The sequence below is a fragment of the Lolium perenne genome, chromosome 5 (genome assembly GCF_019359855.2).
Source record: "Lolium perenne isolate Kyuss_39 chromosome 5, Kyuss_2.0, whole genome shotgun sequence".
Taxonomy (NCBI): Eukaryota; Viridiplantae; Streptophyta; class Magnoliopsida; order Poales; family Poaceae; genus Lolium; species Lolium perenne.
Window position 1 is genome coordinate 16,308,323 of NC_067248.2, and position 20,762 is coordinate 16,329,084.

Sequence of the window (20,762 nt, forward strand, 5' to 3'; positions counted from 1 at the left end):
TCAAATATGCAACAAGGAGGGCCATCCCGCGAAAGATTGCTGGTCTCGTTACTCCGAGGAGGATGAATATGGTGACAAGGAAATCCACGCCGCCTACGGTGTCGACACAAATTGGTATCAAGATTCTGGTGCCACTCATCACATTACAAGCGAGCTCAACAATCTCACCTTCCGAGACACATACAAGGGCTCTGACAGGGTCAACACCGCCAATGGGCAAGGTATAAATATTTCCCATATTGGTCATTCAATAGTTCGCAACCCTACTCGAAATTTTCACCTTCGCAATGTCTTGCATGTTCCTCACGCTTCTAAAAATTTGCTCTCCGTTCATCGGTTCACATATGATAATGGTGTCTTTATCGAATTTCACCCCTTCTTCTTTCTCATCAAGGATCAGGTCACCCGGAGAATCATCCATAGAGGACGGTGTGTTGGCGGCCTCTATCCTCTTATTTCCTCCTTGGCGTCTTCAGGATCTATGAAGCATGCTTTTGTCGCCGCCAAGCTTGATCAGTCCCAGTGGCATAGTCGTTTAGGTCATCCCTCCTTAGTTATTGTTAGACAAATAATAAGTAAGCATAAGCTTCCGTGTGTTAGAGATACCAGCATTGTGTCAGTTTGTGATTCTTGTCAGCAAGGCAAGAGCCATCAACTTCCCTACCACTACTAGAAAAAGGCTTATAGCCGCACTCCTTACCGCCGGCGAGTTCGATTTGAAGATGCCGGCGGTAAAGCCTTCCAGGGTGGCCTAACCCTACCGCCGGCGAGGTTGAAAGGAAGATGCCGGGGGTACATGTGTTACCGCCGTCGAGTTCGATTTGAAGATGCCGGCGATATAATGGGCCGTAGGACCTCCGTCCGGCCTGGCCTTACCGCCGGCGAATTCAGTCCAATAATGCCAGGGGTAGCGGGCCTTAACGCTGGCAAACCCACTTCCAAGGGGACTGAGATCCGGTGCCTCGCTGAAAGCAAGGCACGCAGCGCCTTGAGGCATTCAATCCGCCGCTCGTTTACATCCAACGGACAGCACGCAAAGCGCAGTGAGAAACAAGTCAACATGTCTGTCCTCACGCGCGGGCAAGGCAAACGAACGACGCGGACGGCTCTTCCCGAGCAGAGCTCTGCCGCCGCCCGCCGGCGTCGTCTACCTCCGCTTCCGCCCTCCTTGCTCCGCCTTCGCGTACCTTCGTCTTCTTGCTCCGCCTCTCCTGCTGCCCTGCGCTCCCACCCGACGGCCGCCGTCAGCCCATCAAGAACCCATCTGACGCCCTGTTCTGCTCCCTCCGAAGCTCCGACGGCCGTCCTTTGTCGGGTTTCTCAGAGCCATCAACCTCGTCGTATGATTGCAGCAGGTGCCAGATAGGAGACGGATGGAGCAGCCGGTGGTAGGCGGCTGTCGGCCGGTCGAGGCTGTCTCCTCATGTGAGGCCGTCGGTCACGTCGCCGGAGCTCACCATGAAGGAGCAGTCGGACCGGATCCTCTCTCCTTTTCCTGCGGCGCCCTGATGCGAGTTCTCTTCCTTCCCCGCGGCGACGAAAGCTGCAGGGCCAGGTCGATTGTTTGCCTTGGGCTCGTGAGCAGAAGATGTTTTTTTGGCGTTAACTGTTGCTGCATCACGTGAGTTCTGGTCGTTGTGCCCTGTTAGCCGTTGGATGTAAACGAGCGGCGGATTGAACGCCTCAAGGCGCTGCGTGCCTTGCTTTCAGCGAGGCACCGGATCTCAGTCCCTTCCAAGGTGCCGGGGGTAATGTGGGCTCGTATGGACCATCTAGGCCAAATATACCCCCGGCGCCTATGCAAATTCGCCAGCGGTCGACGCCCAAGCTTCCTTACTGGAGACCACACCCGTGGCGCTAGTCTTCCCCCGAGGTCCCCGGTCCCAACCCAAGTCCAGAAACCCACCACCGCCGCCGCCGCCGCCCACCGCCACCAGCACCGCACCGCACCGCACTGCACCAACCACCGCCCTTCTCCCCCAGATCTACCTAGCCAGCCCGTCCCCCGCCTACGTGTTGCCCCTCAACTCCGGCCAACACCTCAGCCAGGCCCTCTCTCCCTCACCCGTTGCGCACTACCCGATCCAGATCGAGCCGCTGCTCCGGTGCCCTCCTCGCCGGCGGCCAGGTTTCCGCTGTCGCCCGGGCCGCGGCCCGTCCTCCCTCTTCTCCGCCGGCCTCTTCCACCCCAGCCCCTCCGCGGTTCCTCCCCGACGAACCAGCCTCGATGGATGGCAGCGCCGCGGTGGAGCTCGCCGGCGCCTAGGACTGCAGCCCCTGCCTACACGAGCTGCAGCACGTAGCTGCTGCCGGCGACCACGTTCCCGAGTTCCTGCTGCCGGCCACAACTCCGTGCTGCTGATGCCAACCATCTCCAGCTCAAGCTGCTGCCGGTGAGGCCCCTCTCCTCCTCCCTGTGTATTCTTGCAAAAAATCTGATTTTTTATATCATGTCAAATATGCTAGCATTTGAGAAACCATGCATTCATTGTTGTGTGCCATGCCACTCTTGGCGTGGTGATTGGGATTGGTTCAGACTTCGTCTATGTCAATTTTTTGGTATCCAAACTGTTGCCAGTACAGAAAAGCAATCTGATTTGTGATCACCTTTTAATCCCACATTCTGGTTTGTAAAGTATATCGAGTTGCTATGGTGTTAGTGAGCTGTCCTTGTCTGCACAATTACTTCACTGAAGTCGCTGAACTGAAATGTTCAATACTTGCCGAAACCTTAGGTATGTGAAACAATGATCAAAATTTTGTTTTAGATAGGAGGATGTCATCCATTAGTGTTCTAGCTTTAGCATCGTGAAGGTCATGTTCCTGTTTTGATGCCTCTTTTGTGCACCTAGGATTATGTTCTTGTGTACATTTGTAGCTGAAACTTTTATCAGGCACAACAAGTTAATTTGGTCTCGTTTCACGTGGCAGGGCAGATGGCGGCTGCGCCCAAGCATGTGATGTTGGAGCTGGCGTCGTTGTAGGCATAGCTGTGATTCGCTGAGCTGCTGCTGCTGGTGTCCACTACGACCTGCTGCCCTTGCCTTATTCGACTGCACCGTGTCATCCTGAAGGTCTCTGTTTCTCTCTCTCTCTCTCTCTCTCTCTCTCTCTCTCTGGAGTACTCCATATTTTCTTTGGACTGCAGCGCGTATGTTTGCCGCTATTGAGGCTCCTGGACCAATATTTTATTTTGTTTACTACCTTGTTGTGCTGTAAAGGTGATGGGCATCATTGATTATTTTGTTATGCTTGATTTCGTATGCTGAAATCGATTGAAACATATGCCTTAGTCTTGCTGAAATTCGTGTGTTGTGTTGGGCATCTATCTATCTTATAACTTGGTAGTTTATCCCATGGTAGCAGATTACCTAGCTTGCTTAGAAATTATGGCGTCTATGTGTATTGGTCTCCTTTAAGAGCAGATCGGATGTTGCCTATTACTAGTTTCCAATCTAGCACGAGGGATCAACGGGAAAGAGGCCTATTTTTCTCCCTCAGATCCCATCTTACTTCCCCACCTCAGGAATAGAATGGCACACTTCCGTTCAAACTGGTAGGAGGATCAGGCCCGCGCACCTCTTTCAAGTCTGATCTATCCCTTATATTTAGGAAACAATTTTAAAAATTATAGGTTGTTTCCAACCAACAAAATACAACAAATTAATTAAGTCGTTCTTTTCAGTCGTGGAAACAAATTAATTAAGTCGTTTTTTAGATTTTTATGTGTCAAATTGTTCATATAGGATCTCTCCATAGGTGTACATAAAGGTGTTGGTGATCCTTCCAGTCTGTACCATGTGTCCCTTTTTACTTCATTATTTTGTAGTAAGTGATGTCCCAAGGTCTGTAACAAATTGTGAATTCACGGCTATCTCAACATTGCAAACCAGTGTCTCACTTTTTCCTTGCACCACAACACCTATCTAGTTGTATGTCTTACCATGGATTTCATATGTTATCTGCAGTTTTTGTCGTAGCTGTGGTGATGCTCGGAATCGGCTGCTTGTCAGCCACTAATATGGTTACTAAGTACAAGATGGCATAGCAACGCAGTACAGAGGATGGAAGCAGAGGATTTTGGTTTGACTACAGTTGGAAAAACCGAATTAGACACTGACCAGAGATGTTCACGGGCTAAGGATCACTATGGCACATTTCAGTGTAAATATTGCATGCTGTGCAGCATACACATCACGGACTGGATACGTGTACCGTGGATACGATGAATTTTTGTGTAGTATCTTGGAGAACTTGTCTCATGGAAATTCTTGTGCCTTTTTTTTTAATCCTATTCAACATACCGCTGGCGCCTTCCCCTATGTGCCGGGGGTAACTTAAAATACCACCGGTGAGTATGGAGGCGCCGGTGGTACCAAATTACCGCTGGCAAATACGCGAAAGCGCCGGGGATAACGTCATGTTACCGCTGGCGAAATGAAAGGTGCCGGCGGTAACCACTTACCACCGGCGAGGTTATCGCCGGCGAATCCGAAAGTGCCGGCGGTAAGCCTTTTCAGGTCGCCGGCGGTAAGCCTTTTCCTAGTAGTGTACCCTGTTTCTAGTAGTGTGTCTACTCAGTTAGTCTTTTCTGATGTTTGGGGCCCTGCCCCTACTTCTATTGGACGACATGCTTATTATGTAAGCTTTATCGATGATTATAGAAAGTTTACTTGGATTTATTTGCTTAAACACAAGTCTGATGTTTTTGATGCTTTTGTCAATTTCCAAAAACTTGTTGAACACAAATTTGATAGGAAAATTCTTGCAGTCCAATCTGATTGGGGGGGGGGGGGGGAGAATATGGTAAACTCAATTCACTCTTTCAGACTCAGGGTATTTCACACCATGTTTCATGTCCACATGCTCATCAGCAAAATGGTTCTGCTGAAAGAAAACATCGCCACATTGTTGAAGTAGGTTTGTCTCTTCTTGCTCATGCTGGTATGCCCTTAAATTTTGGGATGAAGCTTTCCTCACAGCCACATATCTAATCAATATGCTCCCTAGTCGTGTTATTAATAATGACACTCCTGTTCATCGCCTTCCTGGTACACATCCTAATTATTCATCTCTTCGTGTTTTTGGTTGTGCATGTTGGCCAAATCTTCGTCCTTACAACAAGCGCAAACTTGCGTTTCGTTCCAAACAATGTGTTTTTCTAGGCTACAGCCCTCGACACGAAGGAGTTAAGTGCCTTGAAGTGTCCACTGGACGAATTTACATCTCTCGAGACGTCGTTTTTGATGAGACAGTTTTTCCCTTCAAATCCCTACATCCTAATTCTGGTGCTCTCCTTCGAAAACAAATCCTTCTTCTTGATCCTTCTCTTTGTAATTTTGAGCAGGGGAACGATACTACTGATGACTCTATTATGGAAAATACTCATGCTATTAACCCTTCTACAAGTGTTGTTCCTTATGATCTACAGGGTGCAGCTCGTCGAGACGGAGCAGCAGGCGAAAATTCTGGCCAAAACAGTGCTCCGAGCAGCTCGTTTGACTCTTTTCAGCAATCAGGTGAAAACAACAGAAGCACAGACTTCCAGGCCGATTCTCCGACAAGATCTGCCTCGGGATCCTCCCAGATGTCCTCGGGATCCTCTTCTGACGTCTTGGGATCGCCGTCTGCAGCGCCAGGTTCTGCGCCAGCGACATGCGAGCAGCGTGCTCCGCGCGCACATGGGCGGGACGCGTCTTCGTCCTCGTCCGGATCCTCTGCGGACAGTCTCCCGCATGCAGCGCCCAGTCCAAGCTCAACAGCACACAGCGATGCCGCAGGAGATCCAGGAGCGTCGCGTTCCGTGACTGCCTCGCCAGGACCAGCAGGTCGCTCATGATCCGCTGCTCCTCCTTCCCGTGTAGCTCAGCTTGTGCCTTCTCAGCGTCCAAATACACGTGCGTCCAGAGGGATTGTCAAGCCTCGTGAATACAAAGATGGAACAGTTCGTTGGCTCTTGACGGCTGCAACAGATGAACCAGCTAATTTACAGTCTGCTCTTGCTGATCCAAATTGGAAGGAAGCAATGGATGAAGAATATGATGCTCTCATACGCAATAAAACGTGGAAGTTGGTACCACCACGTGAAGGTAAAAATGTCATTGACTGTCGATGGGTGTACAAGGTCAAGCGTAAGTCAGATGGTTCTATTGACAGATATAAGGCTCGTCTTGTTGCTAAAGGTTTCAAGCAGCGGTATGGGATTGATTATGAAGATACTTTCAGTCATGTTGTCAAAATTGCAACTGTACATCTCGTTTTGGCTTTAGCTGTTTCTAGAGGATGGAGTTTGCGACAGTTGGATGTCAAGAATGCGTTTCTTCATGGCGTTCTGGAAGAGGAAGTATATATGAAACAACCTCCTGGGTATGAAAACAGAAGCACACCACATTTTCTGTGCAAGCTAGACAAAGCACTCTATGGACTAAAACAGGCACCTCGAGCATGGTACTCTCGTTTGAGCTCTAAGTTACTTGCTCTTGGTTTCTTTGCTTCCAAATCTGATGCTTCCTTATTCATCTATCGTAAGCGCAATATTACCATCTTTATGCTTATATATGTGGATGATATCATAGTTGCTAGTTCCTCTCAAGCTGCAACTGATGCACTATTGAAAGATTTGAGTCAAGAGTTTGCTCTAAAAGATCTTGGTGATTTGAGTTTCTTTCTGGGTGTGGAAGTACAGAAAGTTGATAATGGTATAGTTCTCAGTCAGTCCAAGTATGCTCATGATATTCTGGAGCGTGTTGGTATGTTAAATTGTACAGGTATGCCCACACCGTTGTCTTCTTCTGAGAAGATTGTTGCCCAGCAAGGAGATCCATTGGGTCCAGATGATAGTACCAAATACAGAAGTTTAGTGCGTCCAGATATTTCCTATGCAGTAAACAAAGTTTGTCAGTATTTGCATGCTCCCTATAATGTTCATTATACTGCTGCTAAGCGGATTTTGAGATATATCAAGCATACCATGACAGTTGGGCTAACATTTGTGAAGTCAGATTCCACTCTTGTTAGTGCCTTTTCTGACGCAGACTGGGCAGGATGTGTTGATGATCGTCGATCCACTGGTGGATTTGCTGTGTTCTTTGGCCCAAATTTGATTTCTTGGAGTGCTAAGAAGCAAGCTACGGTGTCCAGGTCAAGCACAGAAGCAGAGTATAAGTCTGTGGCTAATGCAACGGCTGAGATGATGTGGGTTCAGTCGTTGCTTGCTGAGTTGGGTGTTAGACAGCGACAGACACCTTGTTTATGGTGTGATAATTTGGGAGCTACATATTTATCAGCAAATCCTGTGTTTCATGCAAGGGCCAAGCACATTGAGATTGATTTTCATTTTGTTCGAGAACGTGTACTCAGAAAGCAGCTGGAGATACGGTTTGTTCCTTCTAAAGATCAAGTTGCCGATGGATTCACTAAACCATTGCCTTATCGAGCTTTTGAAGATTTCAAGCATAATCTCAACTTGTCGAAGTTGTGATTAAGGGAGGGTATTAGAGATACCGACTATTCTTGGTAGTACGAGTTCTAGACTCTGTAGGAACCGACTATCTCTGAAAGTACCGACATTGTAATCCTCCCCGTAACCCTATGTATCTCTCTTCTATATAAACATGAGAATAGATGCATCGGAGATTATCCGAGTAGATTGAATACTACCTGATCATATTGAGTTTTTATAATAGAAATTGAGGAACACAAAACTGTTCACGAAAGTGATCAAACCTTCGGATAAATTATTGCGCTGCGGATCTGGTGTTGGTATGGATGGAAATATTTGGACACACTATGTGGCATCGAAAAATTTGTATAAAACTAGGAAATTCAGGAAAAATAAAAGAGGCCATGGGTATGGTGCTTGGTTAAGATTTCCACATAGGGGCGCCATAAATTTGAGCACTGATGATATCATTCTATTAGTACCAGAAGGAACCTTCGATATCCGAGCGAACGCAACACCCCATAAATAAAAATGCAGACATGCATTCTGTATGAACATTGCAAAAGTAGCTCCTACCATTAAAAAAAGTAGCTTCTCGTGTGTGTTTGATGCCCGCTGTCCGTGTAGCATGAATGTGGCTCACGTCTAAGAACTAATACACCTGGTGATATTTTTTTGCGAAACATAGTACAGACGTAGACACTCTCATATACGCACATACACTCACCCCTATGGCACGCACGCACACCCTACACCTATGAGCACCTGTCAACCTGGGGTTTGAACTCTGGTGGGCTGGGGGTGCCACTGCCCTCCTAACCACCCAACCACAGGTTGGTTCTCATACACCCGGTGACCTATCGATTACTTACATGTTCTTGAAAAGTGTGTGAGGTTTTTCTGACCGAACTGACTAACTGAGATCTGAAATGGGTAAGTATGATAATGTTGAGTGCTCTTAGAAGACGAATAATCAATGAGTACCAGTCTAATCCATAGAAGTACTTTCTTTATGGCAATCTGGGTCAGGAGTGATAATGTCAGTATAGTATGTCACAAGGAAACAAGGTGAGACAACATATCTCAGTTCACATGTCATCCAAATGTGTACGATTTATTGATGAGTCCTGGTCATCTTTCTCCTACCAATTTTGTTTCACATTATTATATATATGTTCCCGAAAGCATCCTAGCTTTTGTCAAATATAAGTACATGTTATTACATAGGAATAAGAGGCGCCGGAAATACATATTCGTGTGTATTTATGAGAGAGTACACGACTTCTATCTTGTAGACAGTTTGACGGGTCGATCATGCATTATGCTATGGCAGAAGCTCGGGTCAGAACTCATGACGTGGTCGTCAAGGTTCATCGTTGTCCAGACCCATTTCCGTCCCACACCCTTGATGGGTTGGTCCAGCAACTGCACGAATGAGATACATATGAGGAGATGGGCGTCCTTGCAGTTTGGCGTTTCCGTGCCAGCATGAGTATGGATGAAAGATTTGTAGCGCCGTGCTAAAATGTTTCCCGGGCTATCATCTGATTATTTCCTCAACTGTGGAACCATAGGCATATACTACAAAACATAGCGGGGACTTTTCTATCCTGGATAAAAAACAATTTCAGTGGGCACTTTTCTCCGGCTGAGTGTGACTTGCAACCCCATTTTGTTGTATGCTTTTTTTTTAGATGCATTTTGTTGTATGCTTGATGGCGACGAATGCATGAGTCTGTCGGAGGGCCTGTCACTCTTATCGCCGACCGTCTACAAGCTCATAAGGGCTCAGTTATCGTTTATGTGGAGGTGATCATGTCAAAACTGTGCCGGTGATCATTGGTTGAAAGATCCAATATTCAGATTGTGGTGATCCCTGGCAGAGGAGATCATGGTTGAGGAATCGGGAATGGACATTCAAACGCTACAGCTCAACAACACCAGGTTTTTACATGGCAAGAACTTAGCTTTAGTACTGTTACAAAATGCACCTGCATCGTGCCGAAGCTAGCTTCCAGTGGCACCAACACTCATTATTCAGGCTACAGATACCATGAACTACACATCACACCAGTTGGTCAACAAACTAGACAACAGAGGTGAGTATACGTAGACTGGAACTTAGCCCACTAGAACGAACCTACCATCGACCTTCCTGGAAACATGGACCATCATTGTCACCTTGCTCATGCCTTTCAACAGCTCGAAGACACAAACGTCGCCCTTGCGAAGCTTGTTGTCACGGATGAACTTGTTCCAGCGCGTGCAGGTGAAACCCCCCCACCCCCGGGTAGACCTTTCCTGGTAGTAGTACTTGACGCACCACCCTTTCCTGTTGGGTCTGAGGAGCAGGATGTCGTGTGACCTCTCCGCGAGATGCTTAGCGGCAAACTTGCTAGGGACGATCTGCGCATATACAACAGAGCACTAGTCACTATTACTATAGAAAGCTTTGTCACACACAGTTCAGAAAGTGTGTCAAATATTGTTCTATGAACCGTCCAAGTCTTGGACACTGTGATTAGCGGAACAAATGAACCGACCAGGAAGTTCCTGCCGCTAACATGAGTCTTCTGCATGACGGCAACGTATACATGGTTGCCTAGTTGGACTGATGCCGACCTAAATACATCCTCTTTCTCCTTGTCAGTCAGGTAATTTGCAAACCTTGAGTAGTAGTAGTCTGACTCAGTGTGTTCATCATCTCTTTCCTCTTCTTCGGTCACCTCACCCTTAACTATAAAACTTTGAGATACAGGCTTTTTCCCTGTAAGAAAAATAAAATATAACCGTGCACTCCAAAATGATCAGGTACAGACACACTAACTCACTTTCTTTCATACTGTTTCAGGATCATGTATTAGTTGACTACATAGAAAAACAGTGTCTATTTCTCAGTTGACAATCCTAAGCATTAAATTTTTACATTATGTGTCTGGATGAACTTGTCTCATACTGACCTGGTAGGCAATGGCCTCCTTCAAGAGAATGAACAACCATGGTCACTTCACCATCGCTTTTCGATACTTCGAATACACATATATCACTTTCCCGCAACTCGTTATGGTGAACGAAGCACAGCCAGCCAGCAGAAAGCATGCTTGCACCACCAGTGATAACCTTCAAATTGTCTACCCATATGCTGCTTTTCTGAGGATGGCAGAGTGTGATGAACTGATCTTCATGTGGAAGGTAAGTGACAGCGTAATCCTTGCAGAAGGCCTGGTAAGATGAATAAATTCTAACAAATTATAAACTAGTCTCAGTCCTGAACATTGATAACAAAATTTGCAGGACTAGTCATGCAAAAGGTACTGCACATGTACCAGAGATCCAGACAGACTTGTCTTGTTCATGGTGGTGATGTAAAATGGAATTACGGGCCTAATTTTCTTCACAAGGGCGTCAACTTCTGTCTTCTGCATTGCAGTAAGATTGCACCCCGTCGCTAGGACATAGTGAGGCTTAGTGATTTCCTGAAGGCTACCTGAATTCATGGTTTCCTGAGAGTCTTCTGGAGACGTGACATGTTCATCTGTGCAACACCGATCATTAAGACAGAAGGGAGAAATTACAGTGAAATATGAATGCACCTTCGAAGCTTCACCTGATCTTGGTGAAGGCGAGTCCATTGAAGTCATCTTGTTAGTATTCCTACAATAGTCATCATGTGCTAGTTTTTCTCGAGGCATTGTTTCCTCAGGGAATGACTGATCGTCAGAAATCCCTATTTCTTGTACATTAGGAGCGCGCTTCATGACAACGCGGAATAATTCTTTCTCACAGCCACTTGGATCAAAGATTAGTGTTTTGAAGTGTGAGTCCCCAATATATCTGAACACCAAGACGTCATGCTCCTTTAGTTCATAAGCATTGGAAAATGCTGCCCATCCAGATCCAAGGACTATCTTGTTCAGACCCTTGGTAACCTGAATGTCATATATGTTTCCATCGGGAGCTTCTAGCTTGATAACTTCAGAGATCTGACCTCTGAAGTTTTTCACAAATTTCTCTGGTATGCTCTGCAGGAACAAACAACAAAGCTTTCAACAAGATATATATCTTTGACCAAGAAGTTTCATGTAGATGGCAGGAAGGGCAGTGATCATCAAATGTCTTACCATTTGTCGCCGGAAATTGCCAATCATGAGCCTCACGAAATGCTTCTCCCTATCATCCATGTGATGCCAATAGAAATGAACGTCGCAGTGGCCACACCTTTGATGGGATTCATCTTTGCCTGATCCATCATTCCGGCATCGTGTTTTGCTCACTAGTGATTGATCAAAACGAATGTCTTTTTCTTGAGCATTAGAGCCGTAATTGATGACAACATGGAAAACCTCTTTCTCGCAGCAACTTGGATAATCAAATATAAGAACCCGGAAGTGAGAATCCCCAATGTACCTGAACACAAGCACACAACCCTCTTTTAATTCGTAAAAGGTGGCAAATGTTGCCCATCCAGATCCAAGTACTATCTTGTTCAGATCCCTGGTAGCCTGAACATCATATTTGTTCCCGTCAGGAGCTTCTAGCTTGATAACTTTAGAAATCTGACCTTTAAAATTTTTCACAAACTTATCTGGTATGATCTGCACGAATAAAACACAAAAAATGGTAAGAACCAAAATTATCATTCTGACAAAGACGAAATTCCATCTGAAAGCAAGAAAAGGTACCAATGCACCATGACTTGCCATTTTTTCTTGGAAATCGCCAACCATGATCTTGAAGAAAAACTTCTGGGTATTATCCAGATGACACCAATAGTAATGTGCATCGCAGCCCTCACATCTCTGACAGGAGTTGCTGCTGATGTTGTGATCAGTCCTATGATCTTGATCATGATCTTGATCCAGCGCCATGACAAATCAAAAATAGGAACGAAATACCAGAGTGCTCCTTCTAGCAGTCTAAAATAGGAAGATGTTGAATGTATTATTATCAGAAGTTGAAATATGTTCCAAATTCACATGGATGCATATATCCGATGCAAGATGAATCAAAGAAATGTTTCAATTACTAGATTTTTTTTCCAGAACAAACAGAAAGCAAGCTATGCAATTAAGGATCCAGTTTTCCCTCATAAACATGATCTAAAGATGTATGTAGCACGTCTATGATCCAAGGATGCAGCAAATAGGAAGACAAGAAGTCTCTTACCTGTGCAAGAAGCTCTTTGAACAAGCCAGTACTTCTGCAGAGAAGCAGCCTCAGTGCCAATGATGCCCAAGCCCCAAGGCCAGAGCAAAAGGCAGCCTCACTGCTCCTTCCTGTATTCTAAAATAGGAAGATGTTGAATGAGTTATTGCGAGCAGTAGAAATTTGTTCCAACTACACATGAACGTATATATGTTTGATGCTAGATGAATAAAAGAAAGGTTTCCAATACTAGAACTTTTTCCCAGGACAAACAGAAAGCAAGCTATTGACTTCAGGATCTTGTGTGCCATCAGAAACATGATCTAAAGATGTAGCAAGTTTATGATCAAAAGATGTATTACCTCCATTCCGAAATGTAAGACTTTTTAGAAAGCTAAATTAGTTATCTAAAAAGGCTTACATTTCGGAGAGGTGGTACTAACATGATGGCACACAGGATACTAGATCCAGCAAAATTTGGTTGCAGCTAAATCAAAGAAAGGTTCCCAATACTAGAGCCATTTTTTGTCAGGACAAACAGAAAGTAAGCTACAAACTTTAGTATCCGGAGTGCCTTCATAAACATGATCTAAAAATTTATGTAGAAGGTTTACGATCTAAGGATGCAGCAAGTAGAAAGACAAGAAGCCTCTCACCTTTGGCAAGAAGCTTTAAACAGGTCAACACTTCTGCAGAGAAGCAGACTCAGTTCCAATGATGCCCAAGCCCCAAGCCCAGAGCAAAAGGCACAGCCTCACTGCTCCTTCCAGTAGTCTAAAATAGGAAGATGCTGAATGTGTTATTATCAGCATAAGAAATCTTTTGCAACTTCACATGGATGCATAAATTCGATATCAGATGAATCAAAGAGAGGTTTCCAATATTAGAACTTTTCACCAGGAGAAACAGAAAGCAAGACTATGCACTTTAGGATCCAGTGTGCCATCATAAACATGATCTAAAGATGTAGCAAGCTTATGATCGAAAGATGATCTAGCAAGTAGAAAGAAAGAAGCCTCTTACCTTTGCCAGGAAGCTCTTTGAACAAGCCAATACTTTTGCAGAGAAAGAAGCCTCAGTGCCAACCAAGCCCAGAGTAGAAGGGCATACATATATGCACATGAACGACACACCATACCAGCTGGTCTTCGTACTAGTGTCATACCATTTGTTAAAATAAGAATTTCGCTTGAAAAGTTATTCAGATAGATGCACATAAAAGCATCAATGATTACAACTGAGTACCTTTTGGAATCTGAGCAGAGGAAATCTACTGGCATATGCTAGAATCGTTTTCCTTCTTTTAGCAAGCCCAAGGAGACAAGGGGGCATAGCAATACCCAGAGTGCTGATTGTTTCAGTATGTTCTGGTGTAATAAAGCTGAGCCTCTACGGCAAACACGAGAAGAGAGATCAGGATAAGATGTTACATGCAATTATACTGGCATGTGCTAGTATCATTTTCTTTTTTTAAGTAAGTCTAAAGTCATATCTAGTGAGTGTTGTTAGAGATTTTGTCAGTACCTTGTGGTGTAGGTGACATCATAATAGCAAGAACAACTATGGAGACTAAAAGAGGAGATCACCTATATATTTGCAAGCATGTCATTTGAGACGAATCCAGAGAGATGTTGTGAACACTGGTTGAATTATGTTAGACAACTGTTGGTGTATCTGTTGGGCTGTCTTCTTGTTCTCTGTTGTGGCCCATTTGGCCCAGCCCAGTCCTGACCTATATAAGGTGCTTCTATCTCTGTAACCCTAAGAAGAGAGAGTTCCTCCCTGCAGCCTCCTACCTCAGGTTAGGCCCTCACCTCTGTCCACATGGTATCAGAGCAAGGGGCAGTGAGGGCAACGACGGGAAGGACTGCCGATCTGGAAGCCTAGTCTGCTGTGGCAGCTAGGAGGAAGAGGAAGAGGAAGGGAGCAGGCTGCTGCGGCGGCAAGGAGGGGAAGGCAGTGACAAGTAAGGAGACGAAGAGGCATCCTGCGGGTAAGTCCTTTGGTGGTTCTGAGAGGTTAGTTTGGTGTCAAGCATGGGGGACAACAGGGATTTGGCCAAGGCTCTGGAGAAGCTGGCAGAACTTATCACTACCAAAGGAGATGGAGGAGGATCTGCTGGAGGGGGAGCAATCGTTCCCCATACCATCATCGGTCAGAAACTTGAGCTGCCGGCGAATGAAATCAAGTTGGAAGGAGTGGCCAACTATCTCCGGTGGTCAAGGAGGGCGCTGTTGATTTTGAACTCGAAAGGGCTGGATGAACGTGTGAGTGGTGAAGCTGCAGAACCAGCAGACAAGACCAGTACGGAATGGAAACAGTGGAATGCCATAAATTCTCTGATTGTGGCATGGTTGCTTAACTCTTTGGTTCCTAACATTGCTGCTTCTGTAGAGGCACTCACAAAAGCTTCAGAGGTATGGGACACCCTATCAAATCTTTATTCTGGAAAGGGGAACATTATGTTGATTGCTGAGATTGAGGATAAAGTGCATGACTTGCAACAAGGAAACAAAACTGTGATGGCATATGTGGCTGAGTTGCAGCATCTTTGGGGAGATTTAGATCATGTTGATCCTCTGGAACTTGCCCATGGGGAATGTGTGAGTGCTGCTGCAAGCTGGATTGAACGTCGGCGAGTCATGAAGTTCTTGAAGGGTCTTAATCAAGATTTTGAGGGGAGAAGGGCTGCTTTACTGCATCAAACCACTACCCCTTCTCTCAAAGAAGCCATTGCAGCTATGTCCAGAGAGGAAGTGCGTCTGAATATGACAAAGGGAAGCGATTCTGTCCCTCATCCAACCTTCTACACTAATGAGAGACAAGAGATGAGAGACTGCTATACTTGTGGGCAGAAGGGACACTTGAAGCATCAGTGTACCTCCTTTGCTACATCCAGTAGGGGGAGAGGAGGATACACACATGGCAGAGGAAGCTACAGAGGAAGAGGTGATGGCAGAGGTAGTGGACAGCCATATGGACAGCACCATGGAAGAGGTGGTGGACAGCACTATGGCAGAGGTAGTGGACAGCCATATGGATATCAGTATGGCAGGGGTGGAGGACAGCAGCACGCTATATCACCCAAGGCACATATGGCAGCAGCTTCAGAGTCAACTACCAGTACCTCTCAGGGACAATCAAAGGAAGAAGGACAAAATGAAGCAACCTTTGGGAACTTTGCTCACTATGTCTACAAAGATGAAGGTAATATTGATAGAGTTTCTATAGCCACTCATAATGCTAATTCAGATTGGATTCTTGATTCTGGAGCATCCAAACATGTTACTGGAAATATTAGTGAGTTTGACTCTTATACTCAGTATCCTCCCACACATAGAGGCACTATCCAAACAGCAGATGGCACAGCACAATCTATAAAAGGGGAGGGGTCGGTGCAATGTACACCCAACATAAAATTGTCATCAGTTCTACATGTTCCTGCTTTTCCAGTAAATCTGCTATCTCTAAGTGCCTTGATTGATCAGCAGGACTACCGTATAATAGTTGATAGATATATGTGTTTAATTCAGGAAAGGGAGAGCAGCAAGAAGATTGGGACTGCAACCAGGCATAGAGGTCTTTGGCACATAGATCGTGACAAGATGGGGCATGATGCTAGTTCTGTGCTTGCTGCGATTGTTGGAGGAAAGGAGAGTATGGCACTAGTTCATCATTGTCGAATGGGTCACATGGCGTTTGATAAAATGTTTCGAGTTTTTCCTGATGTAATGAATGGAGTGGACAAAACCAAATTATGTTGTGATGCCTGCGAATATGCTAAGCATACGAGAACCTCTTATGTTAGTAGAGGGATCGAAGTGTATCCCCATTTGTGTTAGTGCACTCGATGTATGGACGTGTCCTGTTGTGTCGATAAAGTGGCATGAAGTACTTTGTGACTTTTATTGTTGCTATTCCAGAATGACTTGGATCTATCTTATGCGTCACAAAGATGAAGTGTTCACTTGTTTTCAGAGTTTTTGTGCCTATGTGAAAAACCAATTCAATGTTTAATGGTACTGAATATATCAACAAATCTTTTGCTGCTTTCTTATCTTCGCAAGGTATACTGCACCAGACTTCATGTCCTGACACTCCTCCCCAGAATGGAGTTGCTGAGCGGAAGAATAGGCACATTCTTGAAGTGGCTCGATCTCTTATGTTTACCATGAATGTTCCAAAATTCTTATGGAGTGAGGCAGTTATGACTGCTACATATTTGATCAACAGAATGCCTTCAAAGATTCTAGGTATGCAGTCTCCTTGCCAACTCCTTCTAAATAACAATGACTTTGTTGTACCACCCAAACTCTTTGGCTGTACATGTTTTGTAAGGGATCACAGGCCATCAGTTGGCAAGCTAGATCATCGGGCTATCAAATGTATCTTTATTGGCTATTCCTCCAGACAGAAGGGTTACAAGTGTTGGAGTCCCACTGACAGGAGGACATTTGTAAGCATGGATGTTACGTTTCGCGAGTCAGAACCATTTTATGACGGTGAGAGTGATCTTAGTGGCTTGTTCCAGGGGCTTGACCATCTTGGTGATGCTCAAGAGGGGGAGCAACAGCAAGGTGCTGATCAAGAACAGCAAGATGGTGACCAACAACAACATCAACAATTTCCTATTGTTGCGGAGATTCCTGCAATTCCTGGTACACCTACACCACCTAGACCTGTACCACCACAAAGATGGCTGCAGAATCCACTTGTGTACTCTAGAAGACAAGTACAAAGGGAACAAGTAGATGCACCGGAGGAGCAACAAGACCAGGGGCAGGGGGAGCAACCCATTGGACCAGAAAATCAAGGAAGTACAAGTGTAGATTCTGCAGAGGAGAATCAATCTCAGACTGAGTCCAATAATAGCCTAGACTTGCCAATTGCAATAAGGAAAGGGATAAGAAATGTTGGGCCCCCAAAGCGACTGCGTTATGATAACTATGACATAGGAAATTATATTTCTTACGAGGCATTGTCACCCACTTTTCGGGCTTTTGTTGCTTCACTGCAAACTGTATCTGTTCCTAAGGATTGGAAGGCAGCCAGGTTGGACCCGAGATGGTGCAATGCTATGATGGAAGAGTTAGAGGCCTTGAAGAAAAATAAAACATGGGAGTTAACAGATCTCCCTAAAGGAAAGAATACAGTAGGCTGTAAGTGGATCTATTCTGTAAAACAAAATGCAGAAGGAAAAGTGGAGAGATATAAGGCAAGACTTGTGGCAAGAGGATATAGTCAGACTTATGGCATTGACTATGATGAGACATTTGCACCAGTGGCAAAAATGAGCACTGTCAGAATTTTGATCTCTTGTGCAGCAAATTTCGGATGGCCCTTGCATCAACTTGATGTCAAAAATGCATTTCTGCATGGTGATCTTCAAGAGGAGGTGTATATGGAGATGCCACCAGGATTTGTCAGACCTGAAACTAAAGGGAAGGTATGTAGACTGAAGAAATCTCTATATGGCCTCAAACAATCTCCACGGGCCTGGTTTGACAGGTTCAGACAAGTTGTGTGTGGCATGGGTTATGGTCAATGCAATGGAGACCATACCTTATTTTACAGACATTCGGAGCAGAAAATCACTATCCTTGCTGTGTATGTTGATGATATTATCATCACGGGAGATGATGTTGTGGAAATCGCGAAACTGAAAGGATGCTTGAGTCAGGCCTTTGAGGTGAAAGATTTGGGAAAACTTAGATACTTCCTTGGAATAGAAGTTGCAAGATCGTCAAAAGGGATATCACTATCTCAAAGAAAGTATACATTGGATCTCTTAGATGATATGAGCATGCTGGGGTGCCGAGTGGCTTCAACACCTATTGACCAGAACACTAAAATCACAGCAGAGTCTGGAGAACCCATAAACAAGGAGAAATATCAAAGACTTGTTGGGAGACTAATATACTTATGCCACACGAGACCAGATATATCATTTGCAGTAAGTGTAGTGAGTCGCTATATGCATGATCCGAGGGATGGACACCTGGAAGCAGCTCAAAGAATCTTGAGATATTTGAAGGGCACTCCGGGAAAAGGAGTGTTGTTTAAAAGTAATGGACACCTAAATGTAGATGGATATTGTGATGCGGATTGGGCTAGCTGCTTAGATGATCGAAGATCCACCTCAGGGTATTGTGTTTTTGTTGGAGGAAATTTGGTGTCATGGAGAAGTAAGAAACAATCTGTTGTCTCGAAATCAACAGCCGAAGCTGAGTACAGAGCTATGTCACAGGGCCTGGGTGAAATGTTGTGGGTACGAAACCTTCTAAGAGAGCTGAAAATTTTAAGGCAAGGAAACTTGAAAGTGTGGTGTGATAATATGTCTGCCATAAACATAGCAAATAACCCTGTCCAGCATGAGCGAACTAAACATGTGGAGATAGACAGATTCTTTATTAAAGAAAAGATTGATGCAGGGATTATCTCATTGGCTTATGTGAGATCAGGACAACAAGTGGCAGACTGTTTAACAAAGGGACTGGGCTCAAAGGAGTGTAATCTTGCCTGTGCCAAGATGGGGATGATTGACATTTATCACCCATCTTGAGGGGGAGTGTTAGACAACTGTTGGTGTATCTGTTGGGCTGTCTTCTTGTTCTCTGTTGTGGCCCATTTGGCCCAGCCCAGTCCTGACCTATATAAGGTGCTTCTATCTCTGTAACCCTAAGAAGAGAGAGTTCCTCCCTGCAGCCTCCTACCTCAGGTTAGGCCCTCACCTCTGTCCACAAATTACCCACAGGTGCAATGCAAAGGTTGCAGATATAATATATGGGGAACCCGATAGAAGATTTTGTTCTTGTCGAGGACCCGCAGTTGCTACTTGTGAGTCTTATTAACGGTTAAAATATTGGCACCTCTTTGTTGAACCAAAGAATCTCACCTGAAAAGTTACTCAGATAGATGTAGGGAGTAGATGAAAGAATCACATCATTACAACTGGGAGCTTTTGGAATCTGGGCAGAAGGAATCTACTGACATATGGTAGACCGTTTCACTTCTTTTAGCAAGCCCACGGAGAAAAGGAAACACATCAATACCCAGCCAGTATCTTCTGCTGCAGTGCAGTTGTGCCGCAGTGTAGCTTCAGTGTAGCAAAGGAGATACCAAAACATGATGATACTGGAAATTAATTCTACAGTGTAGCCTCAGTGTTAAGGTATCAACATTAGAGTGAGGAGCCCAAAATGTGAATCATTCAACAATACCAAATATAAAGAATAAATTGAGCTTTGATACTCACTTAACCTGGATCGAATCCCACCGTACTATTTGGAATCGAATGGAGAAATGAAAACGCTCGCTCTATGCCAAATGGAGTGAACGGAACAGGGGGCATAGGGCATGAGTGACAGGGCATAGCAATCCTAGTGTAATCAGCAAGATTCGTTCAGGGATTTTCTTTTTGTTCCATAGATCTGCGGCCTACCCCTCCTGCCGCATCTCCGGCTCTGCCTCGGATAACCCAGCGCCGTGACACCCGCCGCATCTGATGAGGACGACCGCGTGGAAGCTGATAGCCGGCCTGTCCCTCGGCCGCGCCGGCGCCGGTAAACGGTAAACGGCCGGCGGGCCGCGCCACGGACCATGGTCACCTGCGCCAGATATTTGGAGAGTTGTGTGTCACGGTTGGGAAGTGTTCGGGGTGGCGTTTGATTTGCCTCGTGGGTCATCTTGCCCTCCCACGCCGAAATCCGGGGAAATTTACGTCCGGATTGGATGTAAATTTGGCGTGGGGAGGAGTAGTTTCTCAGCCGCGTTCTCAGTCGAAGACGGCTATCTAAATTTGAAAAACGGAAACTTGACAAACTACGGCTTAAAACGGTCGAATTTAGACTAAATTTAATGATATTTACTATATAGAGAGCGAAGTTCATACATAGAGGCCGAATTCGACTATATTTCGAATTCGACTAGGGGAATACAACTTTAAATTTTAAAACACGGCGCTATTCGGCATCGTCAGGGGGCATCGTGAGCACCGGGGAGTTGCCGCCCTCGATGTGCTCGAGGACGTTCGCCAGCGTCCTATTCGGCGCGCTCCACCAACGTCGGCGACCCGCGGCGTTGTTGCGCGGAGGCAGAGGCGGCGGGCCGTCGTAAGACGCCAGCTCCCGCTCCCACCGCCGGAGGAAGAAGGAATTCCACCTCATGTAGTTCTCGG

The 20,762-nt window shown here is 45.5% G+C and overlaps 2 protein-coding genes and 1 long non-coding RNA gene across 6 annotated transcripts; 2 read left to right on the forward strand and 1 right to left on the reverse strand.

Moving 5' to 3' along the window:
* Positions 1 to 2,810: 2,810 nt before the first annotated feature.
* On the forward strand, positions 2,811 to 4,268 carry LOC139831218 (uncharacterized). The gene is made up of 2 exons (XR_011745891.1): positions 2,811 to 3,074; positions 3,969 to 4,268. It is a non-coding gene; the product is annotated as an uncharacterized lncRNA (long non-coding RNA).
* Positions 4,269 to 9,372: 5,104 nt separating this feature from the next.
* LOC127298892 (B3 domain-containing protein LOC_Os12g40080) lies at positions 9,373 to 20,253 on the reverse strand. 4 transcript variants are annotated; one of them, XM_071819746.1, is made up of 11 exons: positions 19,482 to 20,253; positions 13,610 to 13,975; positions 13,243 to 13,360; positions 12,608 to 12,724; positions 12,142 to 12,357; positions 11,563 to 12,036; positions 11,049 to 11,463; positions 10,768 to 10,976; positions 10,402 to 10,663; positions 9,985 to 10,208; positions 9,373 to 9,847 (listed from the first exon to the last, which is right to left on the reverse strand). In XM_071819746.1, exons 5-11 carry the CDS (start codon positions 12,307 to 12,309, stop codon positions 9,563 to 9,565), a joined length of 2,037 nt encoding a protein of 678 aa, XP_071675847.1. In that variant the 5' UTR covers positions 12,310 to 12,357; positions 12,608 to 12,724; positions 13,243 to 13,360; positions 13,610 to 13,975; positions 19,482 to 20,253; the 3' UTR covers positions 9,373 to 9,562. The 4 variants fall into 4 exon arrangements, with proteins under 4 accessions (XP_071675847.1, XP_071675846.1, XP_071675845.1 ...); XM_071819745.1 differs by lacking the exon at positions 19,482 to 20,253 and adding an exon at positions 14,173 to 14,229; XM_071819744.1 differs by lacking the exon at positions 19,482 to 20,253 and having other exon boundaries at positions 13,610 to 13,739; positions 13,832 to 14,226.
* On the forward strand, positions 14,255 to 16,304 carry LOC127298895 (uncharacterized). The gene is made up of 2 exons (XM_051328763.2): positions 14,255 to 15,793; positions 16,120 to 16,304. The coding sequence occupies exons 1-2, from the start codon at positions 14,623 to 14,625 to the stop codon at positions 16,161 to 16,163; spliced, it is 1,215 nt and encodes a 404-aa protein (XP_051184723.1). The 5' UTR covers positions 14,255 to 14,622; the 3' UTR covers positions 16,164 to 16,304.
* Positions 20,254 to 20,762: the final 509 nt, after the last annotated feature.

Bases quoted from the DNA above. Each gene is read 5' to 3' on its own strand.
- LOC127298895 (XM_051328763.2), top strand. From the start codon at position 14,623: ATGGGGGACAACAGGGATTTGGCCAAGGCTCTGGAGAAGCTGGCAGAA. The intron at 15,794-16,119 runs GTAATATTGATA...TGTTTAATTCAG, and splicing joins CTATGTCTACAAAGATGAAG to GAAAGGGAGAGCAGCAAGAA.
- LOC127298892 (XM_071819746.1), bottom strand. From the start codon at position 12,309: ATGGCGCTGGATCAAGATCATGATCAAGATCATAGGACTGATCACAAC. The intron at 10,977-11,048 runs GTGAAGCTTCGA...GGTGTTGCACAG, and splicing joins CTCGCCTTCACCAAGATCAG to ATGAACATGTCACGTCTCCA. The intron at 10,664-10,767 runs GTACATGTGCAG...TCATCTTACCAG, and splicing joins CAAGTCTGTCTGGATCTCTG to GCCTTCTGCAAGGATTACGC.